Genomic DNA, 19326 nt, shown 5'->3' on the forward strand with positions numbered 1-19326 from the left:
GCATCTGAATGGGAGACTTGATGTGTGAGCACTGCAAGATATTCCCCTCAGGGGATGGAGCCGCTCTGGGAAGAGCAGAAGGTTCCAAGTTCCCTCCCTGGAGGCATCTCCAATATAGGGCTGAGAGAGACACCTGCCTGCAACCTTGGAGAAGCCGCTGCCAGTCTGTGAAGACAATACTGAGCTAGATAGACCAATGGTCTGACTCAGTATATGGCAGCTTCCTATGTTCCTATGTTCATATCTTGCTACCTCGGCACAGACTTGCCCAAATCAGATGCCATGCTTCTGGGGTCAGGGTGGCAGATTCCAGGCTGAGCCGAGCCTCCGAATCCATAGCCAAACCACCGCACAGGAGTGGCCCGAGATATTGTGGCAGCTGAGGTGCCCACTGGAGGAAAGCCCCCTTTCCTAGGAACAGCCCTGATGGATCAGGCCCAGGGCCTATCTTGTCCAGCATCCCGTTTCCCACACCGGCCAGCCAGATGCCTCCGGGAAACCCACAAGCAGGATTGAAACGCTTAAATTATTGATTGGCTGGTCAGAGACTGTAATGAACAAATTGTACTGAATTAGGTAAACAAAATCTCACAGGTCTACTGAAAACACCCACCAGGCAGATGCGGGCTCCTGGGTGCCTCTAATGTAGTGCTGGGGTTGGAAAGAGGCAGCTGAACCCCCCTGCTAAATAGAAAAGAGCCACCACCTTAAAAGGTGCTTCTTTGCTTATCTAGTGCAGGTGCACGCATGCGCAAACACACACCCTGCTATGGGGAAAACATACAGATGGGGTCAACAGCAGTTTTGGAACAAAGTGTGTGCTGTTGAATCGGTGTCGACTCCTGGCGCCCACAGAGCCCTGTGGTTGTCTTTGGTAGAATACAGGAGGGGTTGACCATGGCCTCCTCCCGCACAGCATGAGATGAGGCCTCTCAGCATCTTCCTGTATCGCAGCTGCCCGATACAGTACCAGCGGGGATTCGAACCGGCAACCTTCTGCTTGTTAGTCAAGCATTTCCCCGCTGCGCCACTTAAGGTGGTCTAGGGGTACTTTAAGCCGGGTGAAGTCACAGGGCAAGGGTTAAGCCACACCTCTCCCCATGCCGTGGTCCTGATCCACCCGCAGGTCCCATGAAAGTTTCCAGAACTCACAAGGATCTCCCCTTATTGCATCTCATTGTACCTTCATGCATTAAAAAAAAAAAAATGCACCGCTCCTCCGTGGAGTCACGGGCTTCCCCCAGAAACAACACATGCGAGTCCAGACGACCGGCCCAGAGCAGATCACCTTGTTATCTGTGTCTTTCTTGCCAACTGCCGACTGGAGGGCGTGAAGAAGGGCGTCCACCAGACCATCACACTCCCGCAGCCTCCTGCGGGCTTCGGCTCCATCCGAACTGACGTTCCTGGGAGTAAGAGGAAGGGAGCATTAATGCCGCTGCCTTCACAACAAATTAAGCAAGCTTCCTTTTCTGTTTCGATACAATCATTAAGGATCTAATTATCCCCAATTAGCCAGCAGACAAAAGAGAGCGTCGCTAGCACTAACAGGGTATGGCGGCTGAAGGTGGAACGGCAAAGCAGCGGCTCCAGTCTTCACTCTGCCCACACACACACTGGCTGGCTGGGCATAAAGCAAAGTGTGTCGTCGACTCCTGGTGCCCACAGAGCCCTGTGGTTGTCTTTGGTGACCATTGCCATCTCCTGCGCAGTACCAGACGATGCCTTTCAGCATCTTCCTATATTGCTACTGCCCGATACGGGAAACATACCAGCGGGGATTCGAACCGGCAACCTCCGGCTTGAGAGTCGTCATTTCCCCGCTGCACCAGTAGGTGGCTTAGCCACAGGTTATCCATCCCCTACCTGTACGCTTCCAGCGTTCCCTGCTTGCCACAGTTGTAACAGCAAGCTACTGATATACCCCACAACATTTCACTATGAAAAGAAGGATGCATTTGCACCACCCTGTGGGGCACCCAAGCGGACGCTGTAGTTGATCAACCCACGGCTTACTGCTCATTGGGGCCCAGTGCAGGGCCATGATACAGCCACCTTGCTGAAGCTAAGCAGGGCTTTGTGTGGTCAGTCCCTGGACGGGAGACCCAGATATGCTACCTTTTGGGGGTGGAGGCGTGGTCCAGTGGGAGATCATCTCCTTTGCATGGTCCCAGGTTCACTCCCTGGCAGCATCTCCAGGTAGGGCTGGGGAAGACCCCCTTGTCCGAACTGGGGATGAGGCCATAGCATCTGCTTTGCCTGCAGAAAGCCTTAGGTTCAAGTCCTGGCATCTCCAGGTAGGGCTGAGAGACTCTTGCCTGAATCCTTGGAGAAGCTGCTGCCCGTCAGAGTAGACAATACCAAGCTAGATGGACCAGGGATCTGACTCGGTACAAGGCAGCTTCCTGAGTTCTGTGCACCCTGAAGATATTCTGGCCCTTGTTTACTTTGCAGAGGTCCTTCCCCACACACCAAGAGTCCTTTTGCTATGAGCTTTGATGTAGCTACAGAGAGGCCTAGAAGAGCTTCTGAAGCCATGGCATGTGGTTTAGCTGGGTTCATTTGCCCATATATGGAAGCCGGCCACTCACCTGAGCCCCCACACCTGGGCAGCTTTTGGATGCTGCTCTGCATGTTGGGCAGTTTTTTTTTTAAAAAAAGAAGCCATTCCTTTTTCACATTCACTCAGGGGGCTCTGTAACTTCTGCGCCAAACAGCTCAGACTGCTTTGGAAATGACTTCTAGATAGGCACATCAGAAGGGGGGGAACCCACTGCGCTGCTTTATATTTCCTTCTAATCTTTCAGCGTGGCTGCCACAACACCAAGACAGCCAGGTTGTGCAGGAAAAGGCCTTCGCGTTTACTGGGGGGGGGGGAATCTCGGGGGGGAAACCCAGTTGGCAGGGTGGCGTTAGCTTTGAGGATTGATTCACACACGGGGTGCTGAGGCATCTAGCAGAGGGCATAAGAACAAAAGAACAGCCCTGCTGGATCAGGCCCAAGAAGGTCCATCTAGTCCAGCATCCTGTTTCACACAGTGGCCCACCAGATGCCGCTGGAAGCCTATAGGCAGGAGTTGAGGCCATGCCCTCTTGTATCCTGCTGTTATTCTCCTGCAACTGGTACTCAGAGGCATCCTGCCTTGGAGGCCGGAGGTGGCCTATAGCCATCTCTTGCACGAGAGGAGTTGAAGTGTACCTTGAAACAGTGGCGTAGCAATGGGAGAATGGGCCATGTTTACACAGTGAACAGGTGTGACCTCCTCCCTTGTGGCAGTGGCGGCCTCCCCATGGCGGCCATGCTCCCCTCGCCCCCCTCAGCTGGCCAACCAGCTGGCCTGTGCCCCCGCCATCACTGCCGCCGCCCCTGCCTCTCACGGCTCCCCCCTCCCCCGGCGCTCCCGTCAGTGCCACCGGCTCCCCGGCCATTCTCCTTTCATTGGAGGTGCTGGGAATTCCCAGCGCCCCCGATGGGAGGAGGATGGGCCGTCGAGCCGTCGAGCCCTGACGGGAGCGCCGGAGAGAGGCGGCTCCCGGACACATGGGCGGCTCCCAGAAGCTGGGTGGCTCGGGTTCTTGGAACCCGTCCACCCAATTATAGCGCTGTCTCCCAGCACTGAAAAAATTAAGCCACTGTGGGCTGCTTTAAAAAACAAAGCAAAAAAGGAAAGTCTGGAGTCGCACAGGATTTGAGTTACGTCTCCCACACCAGTGTCTCTCGAGATACACTGGATTATTTCCAGAGTTTCCCCTTTGGGCGGGTTCCAACTCCCCTACTGATGCAACCAGCGAGTAAAAGGTAAACTTGGGCCATCGCATCGGTGTTGACTCCTGGCGACCACAGAGCCCTGTGGTTGTCTTTGGTAGAATACAGAAAGGGTTGACCATCGTCTCCTCCTGCGCAGGCAGAGATAATGCCTTTCAGCATCTTCCTATATCGCTGCTGCCCAATATAGATGTTTCCCATAGTCTTAGGGAGGCCAAAATTGGTCAGAAATGGGGGCGTACTGGGGACATGTGGAGGAGAAGCAGTCTTGCAGCAAGTTCTAGATGCCCTCCATGATGGCCTAAAGTTACACCAACATCAGAGGTATTTGGTGGCCCACTCTGGGAAGCAGGATGCTGGACTGGATGGGCCTTGGGCCCGATCCAGCAAGGCTCTTCTTATGTTCAGTTAAGCATGAACCAGAATGATGCCACTCACCCAGGCTAGCTATTGGCTTCTCCTGACCAGGAAGGAGCATCGGGGCTTCCTGTTCAGGCCTGGACTGCAGCAGGATTAACGGATTCCCCGACGTGTGGTATCTGGTTCTCAGCTCCCACTTAATGACTGCTATGGCCTGGCTCCGACAACCAGAGGGAGTTATGGCAATCTCTGGCATATTGGCTTCATTTCCAGATCTATAAGCAGAACCTAAGTGGAAGCAAACAGGTACTCCTCCACAAGACAGCATGCCCCCAAAGATTTGAGTCGTTTCTGCAAGACTGCACTGCCAACTGAGGTTTTCGCTAACTCCAGCTAAAATTCTCAGTTCGTGTCTATTCAAAATTCCAGACCGGAGCTTCCACATACAGGGGATCATCCACAATCATGATGAAACATTAGCCTTCTTTTTGACAAAGCCTGAAGACTCATTCGCAGTGCTCAAGTTAGCCAACCTCACGACAATATGATGATGTGCGAAGTGATTATTAATGGAGGACAAGAGAATTAATGGGTATATCTGTGCACCCTGATGCAGTCTCAGCTAACAGAGGGCAAAGTGAAGTGTGCGTACGACAATAAAACCTGGCTAAACAATCAATTAAAATCTGGAGCCTTAATGAAATGGAAATTAGGAACCTAAATTCTCTGATGATCCCTCGAAGCGATCGCCTCAGTAATGGTGGGAGTGCCACCTTCAACTACCTTTTAGTAAAAATGGGACAGTTTTAGTTAAAGCTGGAAGGGTGACACCATTGCAATGAAAATGAACCACCTGCAGCGGTGTGTCATTCTTTTTTTTTAAAAAACTTATATTATACATTTTAATTCTCTTTCGTTCTGAAGCGCTCGTCATTTAAAGGGAAGCCTGACAGAATTTTAATGAAGAAACCATCAGATTACTTCCCAGCCACAATTCCCGCCTCGCCAATTTCCTGTCACCTATTCAGAACAGAATTTTAAGTGGCTCATTTAGGCGACTGCACTTCTAATGCTGTCTGTTTTGCAGATATTAACACTCCAGGAATGCGAAAAGGACACTGTTCTTTTTCTTCCGCATTATCTCAAATTAGTAAGCATTAGCGTGGATGTCCCAGTGAAGACCAGGCAGGGCACAGGCGCTCCGAGCAAAATCCGGCAGCGATACACGGCCCCGCTCCAGGTCTGAGAGGGTTTCCAGGCAGGTGAGAGTATGATCTGAGCAGGCCACCCTCCCCTTTCCGTGGTAGAGTAGTGAGAGGTCAGGCAGCTCCTCCGAATCAGGAAGGCTCCCTGTTCAAGCTCATGAACAGCAGATGCTCTGGGAGGAACTACAGTCTCCAAGCATCCTGCGTTTCCCCCCAGCCTTCCAGCGCTTGTGCTCAGCCACTCTGACCTCCTTGCAGACGCTTCCACATTCTCCCCATGCCAGTGATAGGTCAGGATTTAAGGAAGCCCTACCCTGTCACCATACCATCTGGGGCAACTGCCCTGCAAGCAGCTGCCTCCCCACGACAGGGGAGAGAACGGCGTTATTGGGCAGGACAATCCCGACAGCACAGACCTATTAAGTGGCACATCATGGAACTCTGGGGTGTTACAACCTGCGCATTATCGAAGTAGACTCCAACGGCAGCAAAATTCAGAAGAGCTTTGACTCTTGCCCAATTTAATGTCCTTCCTACAGCAGTATTACACAGGAAATATAAGAAAATAACTTATATTAGCTGCCCCCCCCCGGGCGCAGAGCATCTGTGCCTCTAGTTCTCCCCCCTCCTTCCCCCCTCCCACTCAGCTCTCCCCTCATTCTCAGCCTCCCTGGTCGCTGCCACTTTCTCTACCCCCGCCATTTTCTCCCCTCTGGCCGCTGCCGTTTCCTTTCCCCTGCTCAGCTGCAGCCGCCATTTTCTCCCCCACCCCCCCGCAGCTGCCATTTTCTCTCCAACCTGGCTGCCACCACTGTTTTCTCTGCTGCCGCCACTTTCTTCTCCCCCTCCCAGCAGCTGGCTTGCAAACTCTTGCGAGAGCTGCCACACATGGGATTAGCGATGGGTACATCTTAGAGAATTATATATATAGAAGATAGATAGCCCGGTTATGCCCTTGTGATACTGGAGCTATTGAAACAACTGCGCAGGTTTTACTTTACCGCTCATTTTTTCAGGATAGTCACAATAGTGTTATTTCTCCAGTTTTAGTAAAACAGCCCGGCCACATTGAAGTGTTGGATCTTCAACATTTGTTGTCCGATCATAATGATTCCACTTCCTTAAATGTGGCTAAATTTGAAGATTGTAAAATTCATAAAGAGAGACCAGACTCCCCTTTTCCCCAGTTTGTTCTGTATGATGATTACTGTATGGTGTGATTTATGACCGTAATAAAGGAACCTGAACCTTGGGGTGGGGTGCGGACAACATGGCAGGCGGCAGCTCCCGAACAGAACGCTGCTAATTCCTGTTGCCACTAGCATACTGTGAATGACAGGTACTAATGCCCGCTGCCAGGGAAAGGAGAGAGGGTTCCATGTTGCTGGCTAAGGCTGATTCCCCCGAGTGGGCCAGGGCAGCATCTGTATTGACCTCTTGCAGTTGCTGAAAGGTGCTCTGAGCTGACGGCAGCCCTGACTGCTCATATCTTATACCAGTGTTCTTCATTGCAAGGCCCGTGGGCCAATGGTAGCCCCCATCATCCCTAAGCGCGGATCCACGACTAACTGTTTATTCGGCCTGCGTGAAGGTTTGGCCAAAGATGAACCCTCTGCACAGTCCCCCTGCAGTGAAGACCATTCTCACTGTGCAGTGTTGTGCTTTGCTCCGCACCAGGGAATTCTCCTTCAAGGGAAATGGAGCCCTCTTGAGCTCCTGCACAATCTTGGAAGGCGTGCACAGAGCAGTCCTTCCCCGGCTTTTCCCCACAGAGCTCTTCAGAGGGGGCTCTGTCTCTTGGGTTTGCCTCTATGGCCAGGCCAGCCCTGACTGCAGTACAGTAGCTCTGTCCGCATTCGTGCCAGCTTGGCTCTTGAGCCGGGCGTTTTAGTGCTGGGGTGGACTTTGCATCTTCTCCAGCACCCGGCGGTTCTGTGTCACCTTGGATTATGCCGCGGATTAGCAAAGAAAAACGACACAAGGGCAAGGAGATCAACACATGCACCTCAATAAATGGGTTTCCGTTTGCAGAGGCTCCACTCGAGACTCAGAGGCAGGACTGTGCGTCCTGCACGCATCCATGAGTTCAGGACCCAAGTGTCGTACGTGGGATGTGGTGCAAAATTGACACCGAATGCTTTCCTCTTTGATATTATTTAACTGACGTTTCTGCTTCATGTGGAGGTGGGCTGGGAAGCTTAGGAAAAATGTGGCCTGCCTTTAGAGAGACAAAAGCACGCAGAACAGGTCTATCAGTGGTTACTAGTCAGCATGGCTATATGCTACCCATGGGCATAGCATCCATTGGAAAAGGGGGGGAGGGACAAATGTCCCCCAGCCCGGAGGGTCAAGGGGCCCACATGGCTGCCGGCTTCCCCCGCGCTTCCTCCTCCCAGCCCCTCGCCGCTGCTCTGCCCCCTGGCCTGACCACCATGCAAGAGCCGCAGGAGGGAGAAGGGGCTGCCCAGCCCCGATCCGCCACCACCCCCGGACAGAGGACAGCGTCCCCGGGGGGTTAGATTGCTCCGCCCCATTGCCGCTGGCATCAGATGCAGGGGGTGTGGCTTGGGGCTCTGGGTCGCGCATGCGCTTTGCATGCACGAGGAGGTCCCCTGGATAAACTTGGTCTCCCAGCTGCCAGGAAGCTTGCTACCTCTAAAACCTGATCCTTAAAAAAATGGGGGGGGGATATTTAAGAGAACACCTGCTTTATTATGAGCCCTGGCACCCAGTGAGATCATCTGGAGAGGGCCATCTACAGTTGCCACCGGTCCATCCCTGACTCAGGGACAGGCCTTCTCTGTTGCCACCCCAAGGCTTTGGAATGCACTCCCTGTCGAAATAAAAGCCTTGCTTTGAAACCAGAATTAAACCTAATTGATTGTACCTAATCAAACCATTGGTCTGATATAGCTTAATATTGTCTACACACACTGGCAGTGGATTCTCTGAGGTTGCAGGCAGGAATCTCTCTCTCGGCCCTCCGTGGAGATGCTGCTAGGGAGGGAACTGGGGACCTTCTGCCTGCAAGCTGGCAGGTGATCTTCCCAGAGAAACCCCCCCCCCAAGGGTAAGATCTCACGGTGCTCACACATGTAGTCTCCCATTCAAATGCAATCAGGGAGGACCCGGCTTAGTAAAGGGGACAATTCATGCTTGCCACCACAAGACCAGGTCTGCCGCCTTGGTTTTGAGGTCTTAAGCTGTTTTGATGTTCTGATTCCTGTTTTAATTTGTTTTATGTCTGTCGTCAGCCCGCAAGAGCCGCGGGTTTGGGGTGGTGTACAAATATAATGAACGAAACAAAACAGGGGATACTTCCAGTCATTACTCCTGGGACCTTCTGCAAGCAATGAACATGCTCTAAGGCCTCCACACGGTGTAAGTCCAATGCTACCTTCCCAACATAACGCCAGTCAATTTTCTCAGTAGGCATCCACAGATCGGAGGTAGACTCTGGGAAGTGTGTTACAGGGGGAAAGAGACCTTATTGGTCACAATATTTACTCCATGATCGCGTTCTGGAGGAAATCATAAAGATTCTGTGAAAGAGCAATACCCATATGAGGGGGTGAACCCTGCAGACTGTGACCTTGTGCATAAAGGAGGAGAGCTGGTCTTCTGGTAGCAAGCATGACTTGTCCCCTTTGCTAAGCAGGGTCCACCTTGGTTGCATATGAAAGGGAGGCTAGAAGTGTGAGCCCTGGAAGAGATTCCCCTTAGGGGATGGGGCCACTCTGAGAAGAGCAGAAGGTTCCAAGTTCCCTCCCTGGCAGCATCTCCAAGATAGGGCTGAGAGAGATTCCTGCCTGCAACCTTGGAGAAGCCGCTGCCAGTCTGTGTAGACAATACTGAGCTAGATGGACCGATGGTCTGACTCAGTAGAAGGCAGCTTCCTATGTTCCTTCCTATGTTCCTATGCTCGACAGATAGGGATGCTCGACATCACCCTTGCAGAAGAACCCACCTAGCCTTGAAGTCTCTTCCCCCTTTCCTTTCCCAAAAGGCTTCCATTTCCACCACCCCCACCTCGGGCAAACATTTCAAGGGAAAAGAATAATGACCTCAATTCACTCCTCAAGTCCCCACCACCTTGCCAATCTGCCGGCAGAAAGAACACAAGGAGGATTTGGACGGCTGTTGAAATATCGGCTTTCCTTAGGAAAACAAATCGGAGGAGCCTTGAGTAAATGTTAAGGAAAAGTAAATTCCTAGCTGCGTGGAAACCCATCAGACAGGGGAATGTGCTCTGTTAGCAGAATGGAGGGAGCGGGGAGGAAGAGATGTTAGTCATCCATTCTTGACTTTAAGAAAGGATACAAGGAGATCTGAACAGGCCTAGAAATCACCTGCAAGTCTCGGGGAACCTTTCTGTCCTTTGTACGTCGTCCAGAAAATGCAGTTGGTACAGGATGGGATAACCAGGTTGGTCTCTGGGTCATCTTGGAGAGATCATACTGCTCCTATGAGCGACACTGGCTCCCAATAGGTTTACGGGCAAAATACAAGGTGCTGGTTGAAACCTATAAAGCCCCAAACAGTTTAGGCCCTGGCTATTTAAGAGAACGTCTTCTTCGCCATGAGCCCCACCGCCCATTGAGATCATCTGGAGAGGTTTGTCTGCGGTTGCCACCGGCTTGTCTGGTGGCTACGAAGGGGCAGGCCTTCTCCGTTGCTGCCCCAAGGCTTTGCAATGCGCTCCCCGCTGAAATAAGAGCCTCCCCATCCCCAACAACTTTCAAAAACTCTCTAAAGACTCCCCCCCGCCACCCAAGCTTTTTAACTGGACTGTGGTTTTAAATTGTTTTCATTTTTAACCCATTTTATGTTGTTGTAAAGCACCTAGAGACAAAAGCTTGGGGCGGTCTACAAATTAAGAGAAATAATCAGGGACATAAGAAAAGCCCTGCTGGATCAGACCATTCAAATAAAGTTGTTTATTATAAACTATCACCATCATATAGTCCAGACCATCCCGGATCCCACACTGGGCCACCGTTCTTTGAGATGGAGGCACCAGAATGAACAAGCTGATATCAACACAGTTCCCCCAAACACCAGCCTGAAGACTGAAACGCTCAAATGGGCGGAAGTTTATGGTGCTTTCCCAGAGGCAGCCCTCCTCAGAGGCAACAGCTTATAGGCATTCTTAGAGGCTGGCAGACAAGGACACAGACAGATGGTAAGCATGGATCTCTGGGCTGTTACACAACTTCCATCCATTTCAACAGGGCACGTGCAGGACAATAGCCCAGGTTTCTGCTCCCGGTTAGTGAAGGGGGAAGAGCAATTTGGATGTTGGGTTTCCGTCACCCAAGCACAGATGCAGAGTCAGCCCTACAACACATTCCATTTGAAATGAAGACCACCTGCATATCTGCATGAGTGCCAGTTTTCAAGGTCAGATGGGGTTCTGCAGGTAGTCAGACGGAAGGGCCAGAGAGCAATATTTAGGCAGGCCAGGCCACAGTCAAGTGGGTGACTGCTTCAGAGCCCCGTGGATATCTCCTTGGGTCCCACAATGGAAGAAAAGTGGGGACATAGGGAGCTGCCGTATACTGAGTCAGACCCTTGGTCCACCTAGCTCCGTATTGTCTACCCAGACTGGCAGCGGCTTCTCCAAGGTTGCAGGCAGGAGTCTCTCCCAGCCCTATCCAGAGATGTCAGGAAGAGAACTTGGGACCTTCTGCATGCAAGATCCCCCATTCACATGCAAACCAGGGTGGACCCAGCTTAGCAAAGAGGACAATTCATGCTTGCTACAAGACCAGCTCTCCTCCCATATAAATGTAATACATATACATTTCTATTTCTCTTCACTTTTATATATTTGTTGATACATATGTACATACATACCAACATACCAACAGCTAATACCTTAAGCTGGGAAGTAAATATCATGCTTAACAAGGAAGTTCTGAAATCACACTTAACTCCACACCTAAAAGCCAACTGGATTAAAGCAGATTTGCTTCCCTCCATGATTTGCCTGGTTATCATTTACAAAGGTTTACCGCTGTGCACACATCATAGCATTTAACGGCAGTGCTGAATGTAACCTGCCAAGCCCCCACTCCCAAGGACCTGATTAGAGGAAACTGTGTTAAAGATTTCTGAAAGCATGTGCAAATGGCATCATGCAGAATACTGAATACATTTTGCCGCATGTAACCCTATTTACTGTTCCAGTTTGCAACTGCTTTTGCATAGTATTCAGAAAACACTGTCACATCTTACGTCCCCTTGGTGTTCTTCAACATGTCTTATGCAAAATTAATGTCTCAGTTTCTGCTTTATGTCAGAAATTCTAGTTACTTGTGATACACACACACACAATCACCGGACAAAATTTTTTGCCAAATGCTATGCAAATTGCAATGCCTCTGGGGGAATCCACCCACCATCTTAAAGATACTATTCTTTTCTGTTTACACATTATAGGGAAACACAATGAGTTGTGTCTGATCTAGGAGACTGCTAAGAGGATTTGCAGTGTGAATATATTCCTCCCCGGATGCATCGGTTCAGTTTTTCTGCTCTAGCTTGCCATCTCTTCTTGTGAAAGTTCTCCATCTGTGCAAGGTGACCCATAAACACTGAGATCTTCATCATGCATGGACTTAATTGTATTGGGGGTATCTCCACGCCATGCTCAACAACAACACCCCCGAATGCTAAGTGCCACGCTCTGTGAGAAACTCAATTGAAACAGAAGCCATTCCCCTGAATTCAGGAAGAGGGAGGAGGAAGAATTTCACTTTTTGCCCAACAACAAGGTAGCCGGCTTCCTGAGATCCAAGGAATATGAACACGAATCAGAGGCAAGCAGAGAAAAGGGGCCTGTCCAGAGACTGGAACAAAGTGGAACTGATGCAGCAAAAGACTCACAGAGAAGGCAAGCGAACAGCAGAGGGGGCTATGAGATTAGAGAAGACCACCTGAACACCAAGCCCACGGCCAAATAACTATGGTCTTGCTGAACAGATCTAGGATTAGGGAAATGGGAATCTGGCAGCCCACCTTTCTGCAATGGTTTCGGAATTAAGACTACAGGAATAGCCCTAAGCATCAGCTGTGTTCATTTCGTTTATTTACCCAATTTCTTTCCTGCATACGCTTCTAGAGTCGGGTTGCTAGTCCTCCAGGGTGCTTTCCAGGCAAGGTACAGGAACAGCAGCAAAATGCCTCCGTTTGGGTAAGTCGCATTCGGGCCGTAAACAGCAGGGGGAGCTGTCTCGCAGCAACTAACAACCCGGAAAAACAGCAACTTTTCCACACCGGATCTACGACGTCCTTGTTCTATGTCGCAGCGATTCAACTCGCAACAAGGCATTGGAAATGTGAACGGCGCCCTGCTGTGCGCACAGGGATTGCGGTGCCACGAGGCAGGAAGTTTGGAAGCACACTTCCCTGATACGTCCCGACCCCATTGTAGGGTCTAGTCTGGAAAGCACTCAGGAAATTGCATCACTCTCCCGGTGACTATGGACAGGAATCCTGGGGGTTTGAATGGCTTGGTACTGTGAAAAGTACTGGGGGGGATTTGGGAATGCAGGGAAATCTGCAGGAATGGCTTCAGCCATCGCCGGCAACCCGATGCTAGAGGGACACTTAAGTGGCATAGTGGGGACAGATTTCATACCCGGAAGGCTTTTGATTTTTCTCCGGCACCCCCTGCTACCCCCCAAGAGGAGATCTTGAAGCTCTCTAACCTTGCTACGTTTCCTTGCTGCTGCATCTCTGCCTTCTGCTAAAAATAAATAAATATTCCTTCCAAGATGTATTTGCAGGTCACCTTAGAGGTGACCTTTCTGCAGGAGTTCTGCTTCACACTCTTGTCGTGTCGAGCGGCCCGGCGGCCTGCTGTGAAAAAATAACCGAATGGCTGGTGTCTGCTTAGCTCCTGAATGATTACCCTCTTGCTTGAGATGCCATCTGCATCGGTCACAATGGGCACAAAACCTGCTGGAATTCTGAGTCGCCGGGTGGTATGCGGCTGAAGCTATAGGAGTCTCTCCCAGCCCTACCTGGGGATGCTGCCAGGGACGGATCCTGAGATCTTCTGCATGCAAAGCAAATGCTCTGTCACTAAAGCTACTGCTCCATCTGGAGTGGATGAATCCAGAATTTCAAAATGCGAGGGGGTGGGGGTGAGTGGGGAGATGATGTGTTTGAAATCCCTCCTGCAAAGAGAAAGTTAGCACAGCAAGAAGCTGACTTGGATAGGACCCTCTCTTCTTGTGCTATTTTTGTTTGTTTGTTTCAGTTGTTTTAATTGTACCATATTTAGCCACTTAATGGCGCAGCGGGAAATGACTTGTGTAGCAAGCATGAGGTTGCCGGTTTGAATCTCCACTGGTATGTTTCTCAGACTATGGGAAAGCAACACAGCGATATCAAGGAAGATGCTGAAAGGCATCATCTCATATTGTGTGGGAGATGGCAACGGGAAACCCCTCCTGTATTCTACAAAAGAAAACCACAGGGCTCTGTGGGCGCCAGGAGTCGACACCGACTCAATGGCACACTTTACCATATTTACCTGAATACAAGACAACTCTGAATTTAAGATAAGCCTCTTAAAAAAACAGAGGTTAAATGCAAGTTATACCCTTATTTACCCCAAATGAAGGGGACTCTGAATTTAAGATGACCCCGTGAATTCTAACATGCAAGAACTTGAGGGGTGGAAACCTAGTCTTGGATTCAGATAAATACAGTAATTACAAGAAGGAGCACTCCAAGATAGCTTCCAGCTTTTACAGTCTGAAGAGGTATAGTCTAGCTTTGCTACCCATCCTCATGAATGGTGGAAGATCCCCCCCATGAAAGAGGTCTCTGAATGCCAATTGCAGGGGAACAACAGCAGGAGAGAGGGCATGCCCTCAACTCTTGTGTGTGGGCTTCCCTAAAAGTTCCTGGTCGGCCACTGTGGGGAACAGGATGCTGGACTGGATGGGCCTTGGGCCTGATCCAGCAGGGCTGTTTGTATGTTCTTAAAAAAAAGAAACACCTAGAGAAACGAGGTCCTTTTTTGGCCAATACGAGTATTTGGCCAATACAAGAATAACAAGGATACGAGGATAACCCAATACGAGGATAATGTAATTCTGATAAAATCGTAAAATGACCTTGCCATTTTAAGCTGGCTTTTGATCCAACCCCGGGGGGGGGGAGAGAGAGAGAGAGAGAGAGAGAGAAGCAGATCTTCTTGCAGGCTTCCTTTCTATTGAGAGCTCTGAAGGTGAAGGACTCACATTCATTCCCAAGGAGTGCCAGAAGGCGACATACCGGAGGGGGACTTTTAATCCACCCTTTGTCGTTGATGGTGAAGCATAAGGAGGCCGCATGGAACTAGGCGACGAGTCTGCAGTTAAAAGCTGTGCATAATTCATGGCTATTACAAGCGAAGCGTCAGGCGTAGTCAGGCTGAACTTGAGCAATTCTGCCCTGGCAGGAATTAAGCTCTCGTATTTGTGATGTAAGCCCCGAGACACCCATGTGCCGTGATCCCGTACAGGACCTGGGCACTAATTAGGAATCTGCGTTTTCTCGCCTTCTTGATTTTCTCGCCTTCTCGCTTCCCTAGACACTGAGTTCATTGAACTTGGGTGCTCACAAGGGAATAAAAATAAACCCTCCGCCTCTGCGCCGTTGGCCTCCAGCGGGTGTGTCAGGACCCCACAAGTAGGTCGGCCTGGTGGCACCATCACTGGCTGTCTTTTTGTTTGGGCTTCTTTTGAAGGAAAGGGGGAAACACGGAGAAACAAGGTTGGCTGCACGCTAAGGGGGACAGCGTTTCCTTTATCCACAAGAGTTGTGTCGAAGGCACCGTTTTGCTCGGCTCTCTTGCATGCCAATTCCCTCTTCTGCACAACAGTAAGACATGCAAGAGCCTTGCCCTGCTTTGCCTGAGGTTGCTGGAAGGGAAGAGAAGAGAAAAAGGACATGTGCGATTAAAAATCTACCTCCCTGAAAAGGGTTCCATGCTGCAGTTTGGGATGACAGAGGGACTCTGGATCTAAGATGAACAGAGGTTGCTGGCATGGATGTTGTCAAGTAAAGTTGTGCCGCCGAGTTGGTGTCGACTCCTGGCGACCACAAAGCCAAGTGGTTTTTCTTTGGTAGAATACAGGAGGGGTTGACCATGGCCATCTCCTGCACAGTCTGAGAGGATGCCTTTCAGCACCTTCCTATATCGCTGCTGCCTGATATAGGTGTTACCAGTAGGGATTCGAACCAGCAACCCTAGGCAAGTCATTTCCCCGCTGCACCATTAGGTGCTCCACCTTGAATTTTCTCGGCCCCAAACCCAAGACCCAAACTGTCCAGTCCTGAAATCAGGAACCTGCAAAATTTGGCAAGCCGGTCAGAGCTGCAACACTGAGAGCAAGGACTAGAGGGAGAATGAGGTCTCAAAATACCTGGAGATCAGACCACCCCTCCCGAACTCTGCCTCCCTTCCAGAGAGCAAAAAGATTGAAAGGGGCAGCCCTCTGGCCTGGAATCTAGCACTTCCCCTCTGCTCCAACAAGTCCCTCCTGGCCAGTTGCTGGACCTTCTGGGCAGCCTTGAGGGAGTGCAAGGTATGTCGTGTGGAAGAGACCAGTTCATTGGGGGACTCGGGCACAGGGCGTGTTGGTCCTGGGGTCTCCCAGCTGGCAGGCTCAGGCTCCAGTCTGATCTCAGAGCTTGACACTGGGGACACCTTCTCCAGCCCCATCACGCCCGTCCTCTTCAGGGTCAGACTCTCTGCTCAGGACTGCGGTCATCACACACACACACACACACGACCTGGAGACATCCCCCTCCACTGCAAGCAAAGAAGAGGTCAAGAATGATGGAATGTCCCATCCAGGTGTGTTTACCTCACTAGCCTTCAGGCGCCAAGTGAAAGCCGCGTCTCGGTGGAAAGCTGATCTTGCACCAGCGAACCAGAACCATCCCCTTTGCTAAGCAGGTTTCACCTGGGTTTGCATTTGGATGGGTGACTACTCACTGCTCTAAGATATTCCCCTTAAGGGATGGGGCCATAACTCAGTAGAAGAACTTCTACTTTGCATGCGGAAGGTCTCAGGTTTAATCCCTGACGGCATCTCCAAGATAGGGCTGAGAGAGATTCTTGCCTGGAACCCTGGAGAAGCCGCTGCCAGTCTGTGTAGACAATACTGAGCTAGATGGACCAAGGGTCTGGCTCAGAGGAAGGGAGCGCCCTATGTTCCTATTTGCTCCAGCATTTGGCAAGATATGGAGAAGTGGGTATAGTCCTGCCTTAACGATGGTGCTCAGTGTGGCGGAGATCTCAGCCGATATTAGTAGTGCAGGTCGGCGGCCCGGGTGGTGTTCCTGCACAAGGGAAAGCAAGACGATGTGGAGGCGGGGTTACAGAAGCTCAATGTATGGTGTCGTTCAAGCGACAAGGAGATTCCACAGGGCAAGGGAGCAAGGAAACTAGGCACAGAGCGCTAGAAGCAAGAGAGATGCAGGCCACAGGAAGCACAGCTGTTGTTCCAGAAGGCATCTTGGAATTCGGGGAGGCTTAAAAGGGCTGTGGCCAATTGCTGGGCCGTGGTTTGTTAGCCTTGGCAATTGGGACCAGACTCCAGACACCTCTCGAGTAGACCTCCTGCTCCTAAGGAGGGCCTTCCTTGGTACGTACTGCCATGCGGCCAGACAGGCGATCCTCTGCCGACGGCTTGATGGGTGCTCCATGTCAGACCCCTCAGTGTCCCCCTGGGAGTCTGGAGAAGATGGGAAACACTAGGAGGTAGAAGGTTTAGGTTCCTCTGCATCTGCGCCTTAAGGGGCCTCAACCAGATTCTGTGGGGTCTTCCGGGACTGGGGTCTCCGTGATGGTCATGTCAGGGTCCTCCTTGGTGCCCCTGGTGGAGGCCTCCTCCAACCCAAGTTCTTCCTGAATCAGGCCAAGATTGTGTCATGCTGGGGTCCTCTTGTCGGGGTCGTCCCTCCCCTGGGGGTCTTCGGAGGCCACCTCGGGGTCCTCATCCGAGAACTCCCCTTGAATCTCGCCCTACCCTGAGGATTCCCCGGGGTCAGACTGGGGTGGATCTCTGACAGTTATCAATGCTGCTGCTCGTTTCTATTGTTAATTTCATTACGCACCTTATTCTCGCTTTGTTTTCAGCTTTAAATACAAGGCACTGTAGGGGCCACTTGAGTGCCTTGTCTCAGCACCCAAGAGCCGAGAGCAGGCTCCGCTACGGCCTAACACCTGCTTAGCCTCCGCAAGGTCAGCGTAGCTGTTCATTTGGACTACCGTTTAAATAAACCATTCATCATCCTAAGTACTTTCTCCCTGGTCTGCTTTGCTTCAACGGGCAAATAAATCCAAGCTTTCTTCAGGCAACGTCTGAAAAAGCATGCTCCGTTCCTCCCACAGACTCCATGCTTCCTCGTTTCAGCAGACAGCCTAAATTAGGAGACGCTCAAAGCTGGCTCTCTTTCTCCCTCCTTTTCTCAATTTAAAAAAAAAAAATCATGCTTAGCTCCCTTCTGCATCTGTCACTCAGAGACCACCCCTGCCCCACATGCGTGGGAGGACAGTGTGTGTGTGGGGGGGGAGAGAGATGGAATGTAACTGTTATCATGTGCTGTTATTATGCCTGAAGGATGGGGAGACAGATAACGCTTGCAAAGTAATTCATTCTGAAAGGTCTAATTCCCAGACTCTTTTCTTTGGAGAAATGCTATACATTAATCATGATTAATAGGCAAGGAGGGGATCACTAGCTCATTTTGACAAAGCTTCATTCCGTCCCAACCCTCCAAACTCCCATATGAAGACAGATGCACATTCGAAAGTACGGGAAGGCTTTGATACAAATCCACAAATTCTCGAGACCCTGACACAAATTATCTCCTGAAAATAAAAGTATGTCCAGACACAAGACATTTAATGGTTCTACTGCAAATACACATTGGCCACATTTCTGCTATGGGTGTGCACAAACCAGAACTCGTGGTTCAGTTCGAATTCTAATCAAATTCGAACCAAACTGTGTTTCCCCAACCGGTTCAGTCGAATCGATTGGCTGGTCCAGTTTGCTTCGCCAAAGCAGTTCGGCTATACTTGTAAAGTTGAATCCAGCGAGTCTTCACAAGTAAAGGGGTGGGGGAATCTACGAAGGGGTGGCCGGCGGGGGGAGGGCAGTGAGAAAAGTAATGTAAAGTGCTTACCGGCCAGCGTGGCTGCCGGCGCTGCCTCTTGCTTCCTCCGGCGTTGCCCAAGCACATTGCGATCCGTGTTTATATAGCCGCTCACACAGCAGTAACGTGCTTGTGGCCTTTGAAGTTTCCCAGAGACAATTGGTGTTCCCTCTGTGCATGTGTGGAGGCCGCAAGCGTGCCTCTGTCATGTGGGCGGCTTGGTAAACACAGATCACCACGTACTTGGGAAGCTGCGGGAGAGCGAGTGGCCCTTTTACATTACTTCTCTCATCGAACCCCTCTTCAATGCCAAACCACTTTGCCTCGAACCGGGCTTGGCTCAGTCACGGACTGGACAGTCCCCGGTTCGATTCGGGATCAAGCCGCCAAACCGGTTCGGCGCATCCCTAATTTCTGCAACACGTATTCTTATTTTGGAACCCAAATGGGGTTTTGGGAGGCGTTTGGGAAGCAGCTGGATTTGCATACTGCCGACTGGCCAGCCCTTGGCGCCAGACACAAAGGCACCTCCCTGCTGTCTCAAAGCAGGGCTGTGCACAGCCCTGATTGGCTGGTCCTTGGGCTAATCACAAAGCCATCACCTACACGGTCTTCAAAGAGCAGCCTCCAAAGAATAATTAAAAAGATGGGGGGGCCTTTTTAATAAATAAAGCACACGGTGAACATGTAAACCGATAACTATGCAAGTGCTTGTTGGGGGATTAACAGCGCCCTTTCCTGGATGAGCCTGCCTGAAGTGGAGAGGAATGACCATCTGCTTTTTCTCTGTTGCCGGGTACATGCCTTGATGGAGGAGGTTTTGCCTTG

General features: G+C 50.9%; 1 protein-coding gene across 23 annotated transcripts in view; it reads right to left on the reverse strand.

The window, feature by feature from the left end:
* Positions 1 to 19326, reverse strand: part of ARVCF (ARVCF delta catenin family member) — a 493848-nt gene that overhangs the window by 61781 nt on the left and 412741 nt on the right. For all 23 annotated transcript variants that reach the window (XM_053279337.1, XM_053279338.1, XM_053279344.1 and 20 more), the window contains one exon: positions 1289 to 1406. In XM_053279337.1, coding sequence (XP_053135312.1) covers positions 1289 to 1406 — 118 coding nt within the window. The remainder of the gene's footprint in view (positions 1 to 1288; positions 1407 to 19326) is intronic.

The sequence above is a fragment of the Hemicordylus capensis genome, chromosome 15 (assembly GCF_027244095.1).
Source record: "Hemicordylus capensis ecotype Gifberg chromosome 15, rHemCap1.1.pri, whole genome shotgun sequence".
Lineage (NCBI taxonomy): Eukaryota > Metazoa > Chordata > Lepidosauria > Squamata > Cordylidae > Hemicordylus > Hemicordylus capensis.